Below are 18,731 nucleotides of genomic sequence, written 5' to 3'. Positions count from 1 at the left end.
ACATCTTTCTGCCTGGCTGCCTGTGCGTTTGTGTATGTGTGTGTTTGAGAGAGAGAGACACACAAACGCACCAAATCATTGATTGTCGGACTGCATTATCATCCATGGTACTTTCCTAGAAAGTGTGACATGCTAGTGAAAGTGTGTCTGTGTGCATGTCACATGTGCTTTCATAAAATGATGGAGACCATAGCTGTACTTGTGTATTTTATGTTGCTGTTACTGTATGTCGAGTCGTATGGCCAGTTCTGTATGTACGACCTTGCAGTTTTGCGTTTAGGTCGTGGCATTGGTGATGCCAAGCATATTCGGCGCTCTCGGACTGAAACCCTCTAAACCAACATGACGTCCTGTCTGTTTCTTTTACTGTCCCACACCAGCACCGACGAGCCAGCAACGTCCTTGCAGGCCTGCTTTAACATATTTATTCCCCCTTGTTTGTTCGTACGTGTGTGTGTGTGTGTTTATGGCACCATTTGGCTACTGCTTGTGAAACTTGAAATGACATCACTGAGAGCTGTCAATCAAATACATCTGTCCATCATGCGTTGCCCTCCAGCCAGTGATCTGTGTGTGGGTGCAGGCATGTCAGAGTGTCTCTGTTTGTGTGTGTGTGTGTGTGTGTTTTTTTTCCAGAAGTCAGCAGAGAAAGGTCAAATCATCGGTTACGGTTCTCATGGCCTCTTTCTCTGCCTGCTTCTTTTTCTCAAAATCCACCCATATTCAAAGGCAAAATGTCCCCACTCAACAAATAACCTAACCGTATACCAGATAAAGAAAATCTACTGAAAGTGGACTTTCTGTCACACCCATATATAATATAATATAATATAATATAAATACCAGGTATTTGTATGATGCAAGTGATTGTATACAATTTTAGGAGTTCATAAAAATATTGCCAGAAAAAAATTAAATAACAATATGCTTGTTCATATTTTATCATCTCCAGGATTCCAGGATATTATTTTGTGGTTTTTAAAATCATAATGATTTTTTTTGGCGCAGGGCACCAAACAGACGAGGCTCGCCTCTGGTCATTTCCATGCGCGTGTGGCGCACTTCTGGGTGCAGTGCCCACATGGACCAGTGACTCGCAGATCTTTGATAGATTGAAGAATTGTTTTATTTTATTTATTGGGTCTGCAGTATTTTTAAGTCCTTTAAACTCCATATATATGGATTACTAGTCATTTTAATGATATGTAAGACTTTTCTTTTTTGAAACTCATATTTAGGACTTTTTAAAGATCAACGTAAACCTTCTGTGTGCTCTTTGCTCTAAATTACATTTAGATATGCAAATCATTTTTGGTGCATGCCTATCTACATAACATAAATCCTTCCTGTTATGGAATGGTCAGTCTGACTGGTGTTGGCTAGGCTCCACCCCCAGGCCCAAAATGACATTGTCTCATGCTTGATTGATGGGCAGATAAGGCTGTTATTTTGTAATATAGGTTTTTTTTTTTTTTTTTTAAGTGTTCATTGTTGCATTGCTGGACCTGTGGCATTTGGCTTTCATGCAATGTCACTTTGCATTAAGTGCACATCTTAGTCACGAAACAGCACGGGTGGGGGTGGAGGATGGGGGAGAGAGCATCACCTTCACCTCCATGCCCCATCTGTACGTTTCTGTCTCATTAAATGTCACATTCATTTGTCATCAATTCGCTCTTTTGATCTTGGGAGACTCCGCAGGCCCTACGCCATCATGTTTCAGCCTTGTCTGGAGATGTCCTCTCCTGATCTTTGAATGTCTGTGGCAAGACATTCAAATATCAGCAGCAAAAAAAAAAAGAGCGGCTACTGCACATGATGTTTGAAGACAAACAGGTTGATGTAATATCTTATTCATTCACATTTAAATAATTGATTGCTCTGTCCACCATGAGAATGGCCTATTTTTGCTTCTGTTTTTTTCAGCTTCAGCAGTAGCTCCACTAGCTGCTCTGAGTGTAAATAAGCACCATTTGTGCCATCCTCTTGTATCACATTTAGTTTTCAGTCTGGCACTTTATGTCTCTGAACAGAACTTTACTGCCCAGGATGCTCAGCCTGGGTACCAAGAGCCTTACCGTTCTCTCAGTCCTCTTTTGCTCAGGAATCTGCCCATCTGTAAGCTGATAAGGCAATTTCTTACATGCTTTTCATGCTAAGGTACAACAACAAATGAATAGAAATATGTGATTATAAAGGCCTAAATGCACTTTGAAGTGCCAACCCATAATTTGAGCTCAGAGAGGGATGGTTTGGACAAAACAACAACAATGTCCACAATCTTCCATCAACCTTCCCTATCCTTACAGGCACAGCCTCTCATTACATGATCAATGAACAAAAATAATTCCAGCTGTAACAGGCTTGATTCTGTTTAGTTGGTAACCATAAAACCATTTGGCCACATGGAGCTACATTATGCATGGGGATCGCTGAATTCTACCACTGATAATGCTTAATAACTGAAATGTACAAGAGATATTACGAGTGGTGGATTAAGTTATGGCGACATGGCCTGCCACCACTTTTGTAGAGAATTCTAGTTGATTTATTGAACAGCCATTATACAGCATACCACCCCCTTTAAATCCTTGATTCTAAAATTGACCTTGGATTAGGAGTGTAACTGCATCCATTGTAGGCACCACTTGTGTCACTGTAGTACCCTGCCCTGAGTGAGTCCCCACCCTGTACCCAATGACCCAGTGTTGCTCTGCCACATTTGTCTATACACTCAAAGCATCCCCACAATGCAACCCACGGCAGGCTGACTTATTCCAGCCTGCAGTCCCGCTCCCTCTGCTACTCTATAGTTTCTCGCTTGTTGTTCCCTTCTCTTTCACTCTCTGGTTGTGTTTGGTGGTAGAAAGCTGTTCAGCTTCATTCCCCATCTCATTAAGCTCAGTAATGAATCAGCTCTCTTGCTCTGGACTAATGAAAAGAGTCTCGTTCATATCATCTGCATTGTTACAATCTACATTCTCATCATGCAACATTTTTGGCTGAGGGATGGGTGGGGCAGAAGGGGCAGATATGCAGGGATGCGAACAGCCATGTGAGAGTTGGTAGACCATATTTTTTAACTTCATTTCAATTCTTTTTTTTTTGTTGCATTTTCTTTGTTGGGTTTGTTATTGGTGTTTGTGATGTAGCTAGATGTGGATCATAATGCAGTTTTGCTATAATTATAATAATAGAATAATGATTTCTACATTACATTGGGGTGGTAGTAGCCGTGTGGGTAACACATTAATCTCTGAACCAAGTTAAACCCGTAATAAAACATTTAATAAAAAAAGTTGGGGAAACTTAAAAATGTAAGGTAACTTTTAAATTCTCTCAACCTCACTTAGAAAATTAAGTCTTCACAACTACAGTGGTGCAAAAACGTATTTGGCAGCTACCGATTGTGCTAGTTGTCCACCTAAAAACATGAGCGAGGTCTGTCATTTTCATCATAAGTACACTTCAACTGTGAGAGACAGAATGTAAAAATCCAGGAAATCACATTGTAGGGTTTTAAAGGGTTTCAAAGAATTTGTTTGTATAATGGTGCAGAAAATAAGTATTTTAAGAAGCTCTTGAATTCTTCACTCATTATCTGTATAAAAGACACCTGGTCAATGACCTGAAGAGAGCTGGGACAACAGTAACAAAGGTTACTATAAGTAACACACGATGTTGTCATGGATTTAAAAGCTGCAGTGCTCCAAAGGTCCTCCTGCTTAAGCCAGCACATGTCCAGGCCCGACTAAAGTTCACCAGAGACCATCTGGATGATCCAGACGAGGATTGGGAGAATGTAATGGGAAGTGTACCTATGAATAATAAATTCTGTAAATCTAAATTATTCTACGATTTATTCTAGAAGTCTTAAATTATTCTAGCTTGCTTTTGTTTTTCATATTTTGTTGCTTAAAGTCTCTATTTTACACCTGCACCATGGTCTGCCTGACTTGTCCATGTAACTGTGTAACAGGAACAGTAGCAGCATGAGTAGGCAGTCCTTTGAAGTTTTATCTGGCATCAAGTGGTACATTTTTTGATGAAGTATTACTAAATAAGTATTACTAAAATTTGGTGCTTGAAGTGGAAAAGGGTTGGTACTCTAGGGGGGTGGCAGAGACAACAGAAGCGCCTTGACAAAACTGCACTGCTGGGGAGTTCCTGACTCTGCTTGCAGTCGGGAGATTTACCTAGATTTGTACTGTGTGGTATAAATGGTATGCAAGTTTGGCCAACCAGAGGGATCTTGATTATATCGCATATTATATCTGCATTATATGCATTATTTTTGGAAAATAGATGAGAGCACAGAGCGCACGGAGGAGCAACTTGTTAAGAAGAATGGTGGAACTTTGATAATCGGTTATCAGTGAGTTCTGTATTTGACAGACATACACAGATCTTTGCTGTATTTTCTCTTCCTCATTAAACAAAAACCTAGAAATCTCCACTCTTTTTGATGCAGCCGTTCTTCAGATTTAAGGTGCTCGCTGCACTTTTGACAGTATGCAACATTTCAAAATAAAAGTGGAAATGGGGAATGATTTAATATACATTAATATAGTGCCTTTCAGCTTGGGGTCAAACTACATGTGTAAATCCATTCACATCATGCACAATCACATTTATAGGGTAAGGCTTAGGCTTTTATTTTGAAACGTTGCATACCGTCAAAAGAACAGCGAGTGCCTTTGACGGGTCAGGACATATGTTACCATTACAAAAACAGTTACATTTAAATTCACAATATGAATTTTATGCTATATTGCACAGCCCTAACCTAGATGTTAGGTAATTCACTAACACTTTCCACACCTGCTTAGTCCTTCTCAGGGACTTATAAGAAATTGGTTTGTCGAGGTGGGGATTAATATGTGGCTTGACTGACTAATATTAATGATATTAGTAACGCATGTTTCTTGACTTAAAACAACAAGATGACATTTCCATTTAATTGAAATAGATGAAGACATGTAGCATACCGCAATGATTTCTTCTACATTACTTGACATTGTACATCCTGCACTCTGACTATTGCATGTGGACACATGTCGATGACTATGCTAAAAACGATGTACTGATCCACGCTGTCCTACTTCAAGCAGTGTTGATAATCAAGATAATAAACTTCATTTCTCAGGGGCTGTTCACTTGATGACAATTGCCAGTTTCAAAAAAGGGACCAAAGGCACTGGAAGAATATCTACAGTAAGAAATGGGTGGGAAAGGGGCATGGAGAGAATATTTGAACATCACCCCAACACCCTGTCTGAAACCGCCATCTCCTTTCCCAGTTGGTGGAGAGCACCAACCACGCCGCCGTTTCCTTCGGTTCCTCCTCAGCTGTGTGCTTTATGCAGATTAAAGTATTTTTACTGCTCTTATCTTGTCCACTCCTGAAATTCTGTGGTCTGGACTTCACCACAAGTCTGCAAGCATTTTCATGGATTAGAGAAAAAATGAGTTGGTTTTGGTGTGGTTTCAATTCCTTGTTCCTTCATGTTTGTGGCGCCTACACTGTGGTGAAAGTGCTGATTTAAAGTCATTTTAAAAACAGACTCCTACTGCTTTATCCTTCGTTCTGCTTTTGTAAGTAAAATAGACTTCCAAACCCTACAGAGGTCTTGCAGCCCCAGACCATCACAAGACTACCACCTTATTTCACCATTGGTATTCATTGTCCTGAAATGCAGTGTTACTTTTTGACACCAGATGTAATGGACACACACTTTCCAAAACATTCAACTTTTTTCTCGTCAGTCCAGAAGAGTATTTTCCCAAAAGTCCTGTGGATCATCATGTGGATTGTTGAACACGCCTACCAGACCCATGGTCTCAAGAGCTCTGGTGCTCTGCACAAAAATGCTACTGAAAAAATAGGCTTAAACTATAGTATAGGCTTATGTTTTTTATTTATTTCCACAAAATGTATAATTTAAGGGTCTACTTAAAAAGAAAATTCTCACAGGGGAGCACACCCATGGGCCCCGCTTGACAATAATGTTGATCAGAGTTATTATATATCAGACTGTCTATTTATCTGGGCCCACGGGCCAACAAGTCATGTGTTAAAAGTGTGTTGCTGTTCACCTCCTGAGCATGGAAAAAAGTTTTTTTTTTTTTATTGAAGCAGATTTTCAGAGCAAAGTCAGAATGGAATTTGCCTGTGTGCAATTGTTCTCAAAAATGGTGATTTTGCTCAAAACAACAATTTTAAGATGCTGGCACAATACTTCAACATTTAGGGTCTGGCAACACTGGTCAGCAGCCATGAAAGGCGCCAGGGAGCAGTGTGTGGGGATGGTACCTTGCTCAAGGGGACCTCAGTGGCACCTGGGAGGTTGTGTGACTAATAAAGCTGTATTATCTCTTTTATCTCATGTTGTTGTATTAGTAGGCATGTGTGCATGTTCATAGGATTCAACATTTGGGTTCGGTCTCCTCCGCGGTCTTAAAGTGGATTTTTCAAAATTAAGTCCTTAAATGTCATTACAATGACTAGTAATCCTTAAATCCAGAATTTGAAGGTCTTAAAAACACGGATTTCCGGCCTATCGACGTTGCTGCGAAAAGAAATACATTTTTAAAAAGCATACATAAAAGAAGGCATAGCCATGGGCCCCGCTTGACAATAACAATGATCAGAGTTATTATATATCAGGCTGTTTATTTATCTGGGCCCAGGGGCAAACAAGTCACGTGTAAAAAGTGTGTTCACCTCCTGAGCATGGAGAAAAAAAGAATTACCATCAGCCCTGAAAAAAACATTTTTTTAAGGTAATGCCCATCCACAATTCCACCCATGTCACCCATATCAAAAACTGAAATGACTCACAAATAGCAAATCGAAAATATTGCAGTCGCCCCCAAGTAGCTTGCAACAGTATAGGTAATATGAGACTGTTAATATTGACAAAGGCTAATAAATAGCAGAAATTTGAAAAGAAAATTAATATATCAAATAATTATTTATATATTAATTATATATTAATACAAATTTAAATCTGCCGCTTGGAAAAATTGGAGTTGATGAGCCAGATGCAAGGTCTTAAAGTTAATAAAAGTGGCCTTAAAAAAGGCCTTAAAAGTTCATAAATTTGGCTTCCTTAAACCTGCAGAAACTCTGCCATCTGAACGTACACAACCACAACAACAACATGTATTGTGAGTGTCTAGGACTTTAACAGAAGGCCCGAGAAAACAGGTTTTCAGTTTGGATTTAAACACTGAGACTGTGTCTGAGTTCCGGACACTGACTTTCAAGCCGTTCCACAACTGCGGAGCTCTATATGAGAAGGATCTGCTCCCAGCTGTGATCTTCTGTACTTTGGGTACCAGTAGTGACCCTGCACACGTTGATCGAAGGAGGCGTGGTGGGTCGTAAAGAACTAAAAGTTCACTCAGGTGTTGTGTGGCAAGACCATTTAGAGCGTTATAGGTCAAACGTAGGATTTTATAGTCAATCCTAACCAGTAACCAGTGCAGTGATTGTAAGACTGGGGTTATGTGGTCAAATTTCCTAGTTCTAGTTAGAACTCTGGCTGCTCTGTGTACACCAGAGAGGGTCTCTAACACAAGCCAGGAGAGGTGTGAAAAAAGCTTCCTAACACCAGAGTCATCCCAACCAGAGCAGGGGACTCCTGCCCTGCTAATTGTCTGATAGCTTAATGTGAGAGGAGGGTGTAGTTTAAGCCAGTTAGCCAGTCATGGAACCATGGTATTTCCTGATTAAATGAAAAGAGCCAAGACAGGGGAACTGGATACGCGTGTTTCGGACGCTTAAATGGCTATGGGCCCATCACCCAGATTAGATTAAACTGTCTGTCTGCCTCCCTTGGGCCCCTGCAACCATTCAACTGAAAAATACTTTGGCCTTAACCTACAGGGCTGAAACACACTTACCCAATTTATAACATCTCGTAGCTTGTTGTACTTATTCTGGTGCTGACAAGGAAAATAACATTTACTTCAACTATTTTAATCGTACTCTTTGACTATGTCTCTCTCTTTTTGCCACGTTGTGTTTAGGGTCTTCGATCAGTTGTTTTTGTGAAACTCTGAAGGTTCAGCTTCCATTAATCTACTTCTTGCGCTCTAACATCCTGCTCTGCCCGACAGAACGCTTTCCAGAGTGTGTCTGCCTATTGGAGAAAGCAGGCAATGTTTCCTGGCTGTCGGTCAACATTAGGCACTTCAAGTGCCTCCTGGTGAGCAGCAGTCTGTGTGGAAAGCATTATTCCAGGAAGTAAAGAAGTGTGTGTGAATTACCCATGCCTAGAGGACTTTATTTAAGAATAAATAAAGTCTAGAGACCATTTCATTAGAAGGTTGGTGTGGGAGGAGACGTTTGATTGTGTATGTGGTCATGTTGTGGTCACGTGTTCATTTATACTCTAAACAGGAAATCATATTCAGATGGTTGGCTTATATTATAAGATTCTGTATGGAATAAAAAGCTATTATATTTATATTGTGTATATGTTTAAAAAGTGATTATATTTACATGTTGTAGAATTATATGTTACTTTTGTTACTTGGCAATGGCAATAGTCTTTTAATCCTGAGGACAGTTGAAACCTACTCTGCACTGTCCAGAACCTCTTAACATGGATAGACACTGTATACTACAGTTTGGACTTTTCCACCATTACAGCAGTTGGACTCTTTTCTTGGACAACTCATGACCAACCCTGCACTGACACCAATTGCAGGCTCACTCTACCCTGGAAGGGCGTCCCTCTGTATCACTCCTTCTCAACGTTTCATCCTCTCTTTATTTTGTCTCTCCTAGAGCTTTCTTTTTATTTTGTGGACGTTTTCCTTGTGTGCAGAAGGGTCAAGTGTGGGGCCTGTCAAAGCCCATGAGACGTACTGTATGTGGTTTTGGGCTATATAAGAAATAAATGTTGTTGTTGTCGTAGAGTGGTACAGGGTTGTAGTCTTCACAGAGGTTTAAAAGCAAACCATATGTGTGTGTGTGTGTGTGTGTGTGTGTGTGTGTGTGTGTTGTGTCTTTGCCCTTTTGACAATGAGTAGGAAGTTGAGTGACAGTATTCCTGCTGTGGGTCAACCCCACAGGCTAGAGCCTTCTTTGTTTGACCTGTCTGGGGTTCTGTGATTGGTCGATCAGTGACACCTGTGATCTCTGCGGTGGGTCAAGGAGGAGGTGGAATTTCAGTAGGAGCTGAAGTTACCGGCCATCACACAAACATTACACACACATGGAGGAAGCTTCAGCTGGTAACAGTTAGGCTGATTTGGGCATGTAACACGCACAGAGTGGGGTCTTCTATGTGCAGCACACTTGACCTTCCATTTACATTTACGGTGTTTATCAGATGCCCAGAGTGACTTACAATCAGTAGTTACAGGGACAGTCCCCTTGGAGACACTGTTACCTATCTGTAGGTAACAGTAGGACAGGACTTGATATGAAATGGCATGAATGTGGGGGACATGATCTTGATCGCAAAATTGCTTCTGTTGCCAGTGACCATATTGACAAGGGACTTTTTTCATTTAGTTTCATTCAGAACAAACATGTTCTGTTGTACAATAGCCTGTCATCAAATTAATTAATTATTAGGACAGTATAGATTTTTGTTTTTTGTAATATCTTTTGTAATCATGATTACAATGTAGTACAACAGGGCATAACAGATGGAGGAAATAGGGAACATTTTTGTGCAGAGGGAAGAAAGAATATTGTGGTGACAGGTCAGTATATATAAATGCAAATTAATGTATACAGGAATATACAGGAATGATACCAATAAATAAAATAAAACCAGCCTTCAATCTGTCAGGAATTCGCCGGTCGCTGTGCACTTCCAGGTTTACTAAATGCAGCACGCGTCCACAGGCGCTGAACTGATTGGGTAAGTTGTGCCGATTGAGTACTGACAGCGCACATGAAGATGACCAGTCGCAGTCCGGGCCTGTTGGGTGTCCTGTACAGAAAAGTGATTATGATTTCAAAAAATGCAAAATAAAACCGTGGAATCCTGGAGGGGCTTCATGTTAAAATATGAACAAGCATAATGTCATTTAAATATTTTCAGACAATTTTTTCAATGTAAACTCTACAGCTGAAGGCAGAAAATCCTAAAATTGTATATAATCACTTGCATCATAGAAATACCTGGCATTTCACTGGACTTATGGATGTGACAGAAAGTCCACTTTTAGTAGAACTGCCAAGATATTGTTTTATCTGAAAAATGATGCTATATGTTGATGTATCTGTAAAACTTTTATTATAACCTTTGTAATGGACACATGTGACCCTTTCAAAAACAGTTACAATTAAAGTTACTTATCAAATTATATACTGCATTAAATACCATCTATCTGTCTTTATGAAAATTTCTGGCATAAAATATGAATTGTATGCCATTTCTCACAGCCCTACGGTGAGTTGCGTAAATCACTGGGCTGCTTTTTTCTTTTTTTTTCATAAATAATATTTGAATTATTGAATTAGTGAACTGAAATGATAAATAATATTATAGACAGAACTGAAAATTATGAAAACATTAACTTGTTGATGTTCTGGTTTGTCTCTGGTCTGGCCCAGTTCTGCCTTTTCCTCACCTGTAGCTCAGTAGTTTAGTATTTTTCTGTCTTGGGTCTGTTGTAACTCTAACATCAGTCATTTGATTGATTAATTGATGGTTCTTTTTCTCTGCTCCCACCGCTGCCATTGCTCTGATCTCTGTGGGCTTTGATTGGGGCGGTGATGAGGTCCGCGGCTCGCCTGTGCTAAAATAACTGTCAGGGCCGTAATTGGATGTAATGAGAGGCTGCCCTGGCTGATTGTCATTCTAAATGAAAAAGCAAACATCAGAAGCTTTCACTCGAAAACCAGAGTTATCCACGACCATAACTCTTCTAATGGGAGCTTGTTTTCTTTCCCTATTTAATTTTCAGGGTGAACCAGAATTGTGGCCTGATGTCTCCACAAAGCCGCAAAAGCAACAGTCCTTGGCCTTCACCACCACGTGTTGTACACTTTAATAATAATGAAAAATCCTGAAGCTCCCGAGATGTCTGGTTTCCCAGGAGTCCCACATTCTCCTTTTCTCCCAGTTGGAGCCAGCCAATTACTGAACTTTTAATGTTACGACCCCTCAATGGCACAGTTTCCTGCTGCCGATGCCCCCTCATGCCCCCCTTTTCCATCAGCTTTACTTAAGTCTCTCCAAAACAGTGCGTCCACTTATACATGCTGGTTAACTACAGAAGGACATTTCTGTGATGTGTGTAATTGTCCTACCTTGATGGAAGCAGCCAAGCGTCAATCAGAGACACTGGATTGCACAATTTTGTACTTATGCTTTCTATTTCGAGTGCATAAATGCACAAATTATTGCCTTCTTGCCACAGGGCAGAGAAGGAGGGACCAATAATAAACTTTTGACCAGATAAGTGCAGTTCTTGGAACAGCAATGTAAAAAAAAAAAGTAATTGCCGCTACATCCTGTGAAATACAGGTGCACACTCATTTTGAAATGAAGTCAGCAGACGATGCCAGCCAGCATTTGGGTGAGTCAAATGTGTACTATCTGCAAAGGTTACAAGTGACCAGAGGTGGGTAGAGTAGCCAAAGGTTTTACTCAAGGATGAGTAAAAAGTAGTGGTCCAAAAAATTACTCAAATAAGGGGAAAAAAAAGTATGTAGTGATAAGTCTACTGAATTATATATTGAGATATAAAAAATATATCTCAATTATTTTTTTAAGAACAAGGTATTGTTCCAGAAAAAATATAAATGTGCCAATTCTGGTGTGTCCTAATACATTTACATTTACAGCATTTATCAGACACCCTTATCCAGAGCGACTTATAATCAGTAGTTACAGTAGCCTGGGTGGTAGTAGCCTAGTGGGTAACACACTCGCCTATGAACCAGAAGTCCTAGGTTCAAATCCCACTTAACCAAGTCCCCCCCCTGAGAAAGACACTTAACCTTAAGTTGCTCTAGGGGGGGACTGTACAAATAAATGCTGTAAATGCTGTAAATATATATATAAATATAGTTACAAGGACAGTCCCCCCTGGAGACACTCAGGGCTAAGCGTCTTGCTCAGGGACACAAGTAAATTGTAAATGTAACTCGTTGCCACACGTGAAAGTGTTCAAATTAAATTCTGAAATCCATTTGAATCACCACTGTGCTGCAAAATAAGCTCCTTGCTGATGTTGGACAGGTCCCGCTCCACCCAAAGCTACCACACTAAAAATGTCTTCACAGAGCATGAAGAAATATTGTAGCAAATCACACACAGTCCTTTATTAGCTATTATCTATTTTGTAATGACGGCTCACACAGTAATTAGAAGCGTATTATTCGGCAGAGCTACGGAGTAAACAGTGTTGTCACGCCGACGAAGCTCCGGCCTCGCCCCACGTGCCTCGTACATCATGTCTGGCCAGGCGGGCCGCCACGTCTCTGTGCTCTATAGCCATTAGCCAAATGTTGACTGATAGCCATTAGCCAAATGTTGTTTCATTAGCGCCCCAACGTTGAGGCCACATATCACCCCCTGACGCAGAATACCCGAACAGGCCTTCATTAGCGGCGGGCTAAAAAGGGCGTGTCTCTTTAATGTGGTGACTTTGTAACGCACCAGAAACAGACGCCACACACAGTCAAGGCCCTAATCCATGAGCTTTGTTAACTCGCTGTCAGCAGCGGCACATGTTGGTTAAGCTCCAGTTGGTGATTGCCGGCGCGGATAAGGCGGATTGGTCGCCGTCGGTGGAAATGACTCTGCCATCCCTTGTAGTGGCCCAATAGGGCGGAGCCCGTGGTGAAATGAAAGGGGATTAGTGTCTGCCGAGGAAAAAGATCAAACTCGTCATTAATCAAGGGCTTCAGCCGAATACGCCGAAAACCACATGGGCCCCTGTAATACTTCTGCGGCAGGACGCTCTGACTTTCAGACCGACCGGCTCAGTTGGGCCTGGCCTCAAACGTGTAGGAAAGGCAACAAAGGATTGTGATTTTTAGTTAAACAGTTAAAATTGTGATCTTAGTGTTGCCTAAAATGTATATACATATATGTGTGTATACATATATGTATTTTAAACGTGTAAACCTTTTTCAATTTTGCTGCACAAAATAAAAATGTCAACTGTCCAATGATACTGAAATAGTATATTTTTTTTAACAAATTCATATATTGCATAATGTATACACTATCCCAGTGACAAAAGGTTAATCGTAGCATTAACGGTAATATTTTATTCTATACTCATTTGTGAGTGGTATTTACAGAATATTTCTTGTGAAGGTACTGGTATCAAAGAAACATTCCACAGAACATTCTGCTTTTAAACTTAAAAATGAATGCAGTAAATACTAATTCAGATGTATCCGTTGCAGGGATAATCAGCACAGTCAATATTATTTTACATGAAAATGTTTATATTGAAAAAAAATGCATTGCAGTCCATGCGAACATGCTCGATTATCACAGCTGAGTCAGTGCATCTGAACGTTAGGATCTGCGTTTTCGAGCCCATATTGAAATGTCTATGTCCAGTCGTGACCGGAGGTTCCCGCCGCAGCTCCGGTGTCAGGATGGCACAACGGGGCGAATGTGCTAATGCTTCGTGACATCGCTCACAGCAAGGGGCCCTGTGTGTCACCGTGCGCCCTTCGCGGCGAACGCAGCGTGGAATCTGCCGCCTCTGTGTCCTTGCAGGCAATCCGCTCTGACAGTCCACATCAGAAGAAGATACCTGTATGCAGCTCTGTGCCTGAGCGTGAGTTTGGAGCAGGAAGTGAGAATTCTTGCCCTGGCTCCTGGCCCGCCTCTGTAGACGTTGGGGTATGGCCGATTGCGGAGCTTTGTGGTCAGATTGTTTGTGCAGTGTTATGTGGCTGTTTCTTAGACTTTCATCAGACTTTGCTTCCACTGCACACACACACACACACACACACACACACACACACACACTAAACATCCAGCCAAGTTCTCCTGCACTGAAGACACAGACACAAACACGGGGGAATATATAAGCAAATTTGGGGTTTGGAGGATTAATTTGTGGTTTTGTTAAAGTCACTTGTTGAAGGTTAATCACACTGAATCTTTTGTGCTGTAAATCAACTGATATGCAAGTATGTAACACATCAGTCCATCTCCGCCATTCCCATGCCTCTCCCCTCGACCGCTCCTCTTTCTTTTTCGCGCTCGTCAGGCCGCGTGCCACACGCTGAGTCTTTGGCATTTACGCATACCTCTGAATTTAATGAAAGGCATGTTTCCAGCCTCTCTCTCTCTCTCTCTCTCTCCCTTTGTCCTCTTCTCTGCCCTTGACCAAATCTCTGGTGTCCTGTTCAGTTCATCATGGGGAACTGATTCGATATCCGCTCCGTCTGCTTTAAATGTCATTCAGAGCCCATCAGGCTGACAGGGTTTCATGGTCTGAGTGGAGATGCCTTATTGAGCGGGTTGAGTTGGATGGAGGGAGGGGTTTGAAAGGTCTCTGCTCGGGAGGGGAATTAAGGCGAGAGATTAAGAGACGGTGAGATGAAGCATCATGTCGCACGAACTCTCCTCGTGGCTCCCTGCACATTGACAATGATGCTGTGGATGCTGAATGAATTTTTAAGAACTGTAAATAATTGTTACTTCAGTGGCCTCATGGCGAACTCACTTATTTATCTTTAGATTTTCATAAACAGGCGCTGTTTATGTGAATCAAAATCGCAGAGAATATGGTTCAGGACACTGATCTAAAAAAGCCTTTTTCATTTTTTTTTTCCAGGAGGTTAGCCTTCAATTAACCCCTTTGTCCTGATAAATCACTCCCTGACAAGTGACATTTGACCCCTGAGCCTTCCAGCTAGAAGACCTGTTCTAACCCCTGTGCGCATGCTGGGCGACGTGGCATTTCACCCACGAAGGGCGCACGCCGATCCATCTCTTCTCCCAAATCCCCCCCGGGGCAGCTGCTGCTCTTCCTCCTCCCCACCATTACCCAGGCCCACTCCTCACAGTGCTCGGGTGGGCATATGTGCATAAATCTGAAGCTGCTCCTCTCTCTCTGCAGGGTTCCTGAAGCCTCAGTGCTCCCTGGCACCCCCGCATCAGAGGGACCGCTCTGATGGCTGTACCTGTTTCAGTGGCATGTGTCTTCTGCACCAGCGACGGTTGTCCACAGGTACCGCCACCACCTTACTGCAGATGTACCCAGGTAGTTACTACCTAAACACAACCTCAGCACAACCTTACAGCAATCTTACCACATCGTTTCTTGATACTGTTCTACATTTGCAGTGTTACTTTACTACAAAATTATCACAGTCCTAATTCAGCTGGACCTTTAGCATTTGTTACAGTTACAGACTCTTTCTTCAAAGGTTCATTTAAATCCCCACCCAAACCGAAGTCTCAACATACTACTCCCAGTGTTGTGACCTGTGTAATATGAGCTCTAACATAACATGAAAAAATGATCGATATTAAATAGAGGAAAATTAGTTGATTACTGACTTTTAGGGTGGGGTTTAGTTTCACATTAGAAATTACTAGTTACACACTAGTTAGCACATAACACACAAACGGCATGGTGAATCTAAGATAGCATGGCCTTAGTAACAGACATGGTAATGATGGTCTGACACGCCCCTATTTCATACACACACAGTCTCTCTCTTTCTCTCTCTCTCTCTCTCCCTCTCACACACACACACACACACACACACCTTTCATCACCTCTCCTCGGTGAGTGTCTGCTAGCATGCTGGTATGTTAACACTGCAGAATAAGATCCCACCCAGTGGAATGAGAGGAACCTGAACCTGAGTAACCTACAAAAGCACAGGTGCATTGTGGGAAGCCACAAATGACTTTACAATGGCCCCCAACTGTATCTGGGCAAATAGTGTAATTGTAAATAAATGAGAGAGCTTGTTGAGTTAGTTTTGCGTAATTGTGTGTGTGCGTGTGTGTAATCACTGTGGTTGCTTTTGTGGAGTAGTTTATTCTTTATAGCTCTTGTGGTCAGGGTTTCTAATTAAGGACTGTGGTGATGCAAATTGCTGAGCCTTTAGCCATGAGCTATTGCGTGGAGTGTGTGTGTGTGTGTGTGTGTGTGTGTGTGTGTGTGTGTGTGTTGTGCAAGTGTTTCTTGCAATGCATTTTGACTAAGATCAGCCATTAATAAAAAATCGCAGCTAAAGATGCTGAAGTGGTGGCAGTGTGAACCTGTACTCTACAGGTTCATTCTGGATCACCTGCATGTGGCATGTCTAATGTTGCTGGTTTTATTCATAAATCAATATACATTTAGCTTAAATATACAATTAAATTATGCAGTCATGAGTAAATGTAATGTATATCTTGTATATAATGTTTATTATTGTCACGTTTATTATTGGGTTGGAGTGCCTATTAAATGAGTACATTTAAATGTTGGTGACGGTTGTATGTGTGTGTGTGAGAGAGAGAGAGAGAGAGACAGACCTGCAGATTAACCTCTGTCCTGGGGTCGTGTGAGTTAGTGACCTCCTGAACTCCTTGCTCTCTGAGTGATGTGGTTATGTTTACGTCACAGTGGTTTTATATCGAGCACATATACTGTAGACCTCAAAAAGGCTGTTCTCTTCATTTTGCCTCTCTCTTGCCATTTCTCTTCATTCCATTTTCTCTCATGACATAAAGCTAATTTTATAACCAGAAAGCAAAGGAAAAATTCCTTTTTGTGTCAAAAAGAAAGAAAGAAAGAAAGAAAGAGAGAGAGAGAAGGGGAAGAAGCAGGGCTTTGTGAACCGGCTCTGACAATGCAGGCCTTGTCTGCTGATCGGATCTCTGAAACGAATGGAAAAGATTAACCGCAGGAATGTCTGGGGTGCCCTCAAACTGAGCGCGCCCCAACCCACCGGCCAATCACGGCACAGCAAGCTAATTTTTTCCTCATGAACTCAGCCATGGCGCTGAAATGGACTCTGATTGGCAGCGCAGAGCTCACATATGGTCCATGTTCTGCGAGTCCAAGTGATTGGGCGGGGAGTCAGAGGAGAGGGTGACTTTCATTTTGGATGGAGAAGCCTGACTTTCTTTTGCTCTGTGTTTTAGGTGTGCGGTTTGGCCTATAATTAATCTCTCTTTATTCACATTACTCCGCCTAAACGGGCTGCAATTAGGCGGAAGCCGAGGCCCATTAGTGCCCTGTACAGCATCGAGGCCTGTAATTGTGCTCTGTGGGTCCCAGTGTCCCAGAATTATCTCATGGCAGCCTAAATTCTCCCAATTAATGTGGAACCCCTTGATTTTCTTTCTTTCATACAAATAATAGAAGAGAATGGGTTGGGGTCTTCTGCTCTCTTTTAGAGGGTCATGGTGAGATACACCAGTCCCATGAACATACAGCGTGAGTGTGTTCGGAAGTGTGTGTCGAGGCCTGCAACCCGGGCAGTGGATGTGGCCCAGCAGGAGCTCTGTGTGTGTTTGAGTACTCAGGCATGGTGTATGTTTGTGTGTGTGTGTGTGTGTGTGTGTGTGGGAGAGAAGCTGCTGGCTTCTTAGGTTTCCTGGAGCGACAGAGGTTGGGGGTCACGCAGAGGTCGCAAGGGTCAGGAGACAGACGGCTTGTTAGCTCTGGCATGTTCCGAGCTCAACCACATTTAATTGGCTCTGGCTGCACTCCACGAACACACACAAACACACTCACACGCACTGTACTCCCTCGCAGCAGCTTCCTGCTGAGCTGAGAGCCAGAGGGCAGGGGGAGCCGTGACACCCCCACCCACCCACAAAAAATGCTGCTGATGTTGCGGGACCCTTCTGTACCAGGCTGTCCACACAGAGATCTCTGCAGGGGGGACTTTTTCTCGTGGGCCTGTGTGTGGTGATGTGACTGGATAAATGTTCAGTCCCTTGATATGGGGAGGTCACTGCCCAAAAATGACAAATTAATGGTTCTTTTGAAATCTTAATTTGCTGAAGGTTCATCAGGCCTCCGGAAGAACGAAATAATGAAATAATGCATACACAAATGCACTTTGTGATTTGGAAGATTCCTTATGCCTGGATTAGGATAAACACTGTTTTGATGTTTGGGCAGGGATGTTTGAGCAGTTGACCTAGCGGGTAAGGAAGCAGACCTGTAATCGGAAGGTTGCCAGTTCGAATCCCGAGGTGGCCAAGGTGCCACCCTTCACCCATGACAGGCGCCCGGGTAGCAGAGTGTGGGGACGGCGCTTTGGTCAGTGGCACCTCAGTGGCACCATGGCGGATTCAAACCAGCAACCTTCAGATTACGGGTCCGCTTCCATACCCGATAGGCCACCACTGTAGTGGTAGTAGTAATTTTCTCATGATTAGTGTTATTAGTAGTAGTATTACTAGTATTTGTAGACGTGTTAGTGGTTAGGATTAGTTGTAGTAAAATATCAAATCTTGTTTCTTCTAAAATCACCGACAACTGTAGTTTCCCTTAAAAACCAGCCTCTATCTCCTTCTACCTGTGACTTTACTGATACACATCTATACACTGCATACAAGCAGGGCATGTGTGAGTAATATGAAATGAGGATTTAGCAGCCATTGATATGATGTTGGAAATGTGATATTGAGCCGTGATGAAGCATGCATAATGTTGTAAAAAAAAATAATACAGAGCTGTTTTGATTGACTCATAAGTGTTTATTACAATCCTGCATGCTGAACTCTTGTGACACTGTCCATCCATCATGTGACACCATGGAACTT

General features: G+C 42.1%; 1 protein-coding gene across 7 annotated transcripts in view; it reads left to right on the top strand.

Moving 5' to 3' along the window:
- The window catches only part of rxraa (retinoid X receptor, alpha a), a 124,676-nt gene that overhangs the window by 45,492 nt on the left and 60,453 nt on the right, over positions 1–18,731 (top strand). For 3 of the 7 annotated variants that reach the window (XM_028973466.1, XM_028973459.1, XM_028973460.1), the window contains exon 2: positions 15,070–15,180. The exons of 1 other annotated variant lie outside the window; for it this stretch is intronic. In XM_028973466.1, coding sequence (XP_028829299.1) covers positions 15,070–15,180 — 111 coding nt within the window. Of the gene's footprint in view, positions 1–15,069; positions 15,214–18,731 lie in introns of all 7 variants that reach the window. 3 more of the 7 variants (XM_028973461.1, XM_028973457.1, XM_028973458.1) reach the window with 1 other exon arrangement.

This window comes from Denticeps clupeoides, chromosome 3 (assembly GCF_900700375.1).
Source record: "Denticeps clupeoides chromosome 3, fDenClu1.1, whole genome shotgun sequence".
Taxonomy (NCBI): domain Eukaryota; kingdom Metazoa; phylum Chordata; class Actinopteri; order Clupeiformes; family Denticipitidae; genus Denticeps; species Denticeps clupeoides.
Note: the sequence above shows the minus strand (reverse complement) of the source record. Positions and strands in the feature narration are given on the sequence as shown.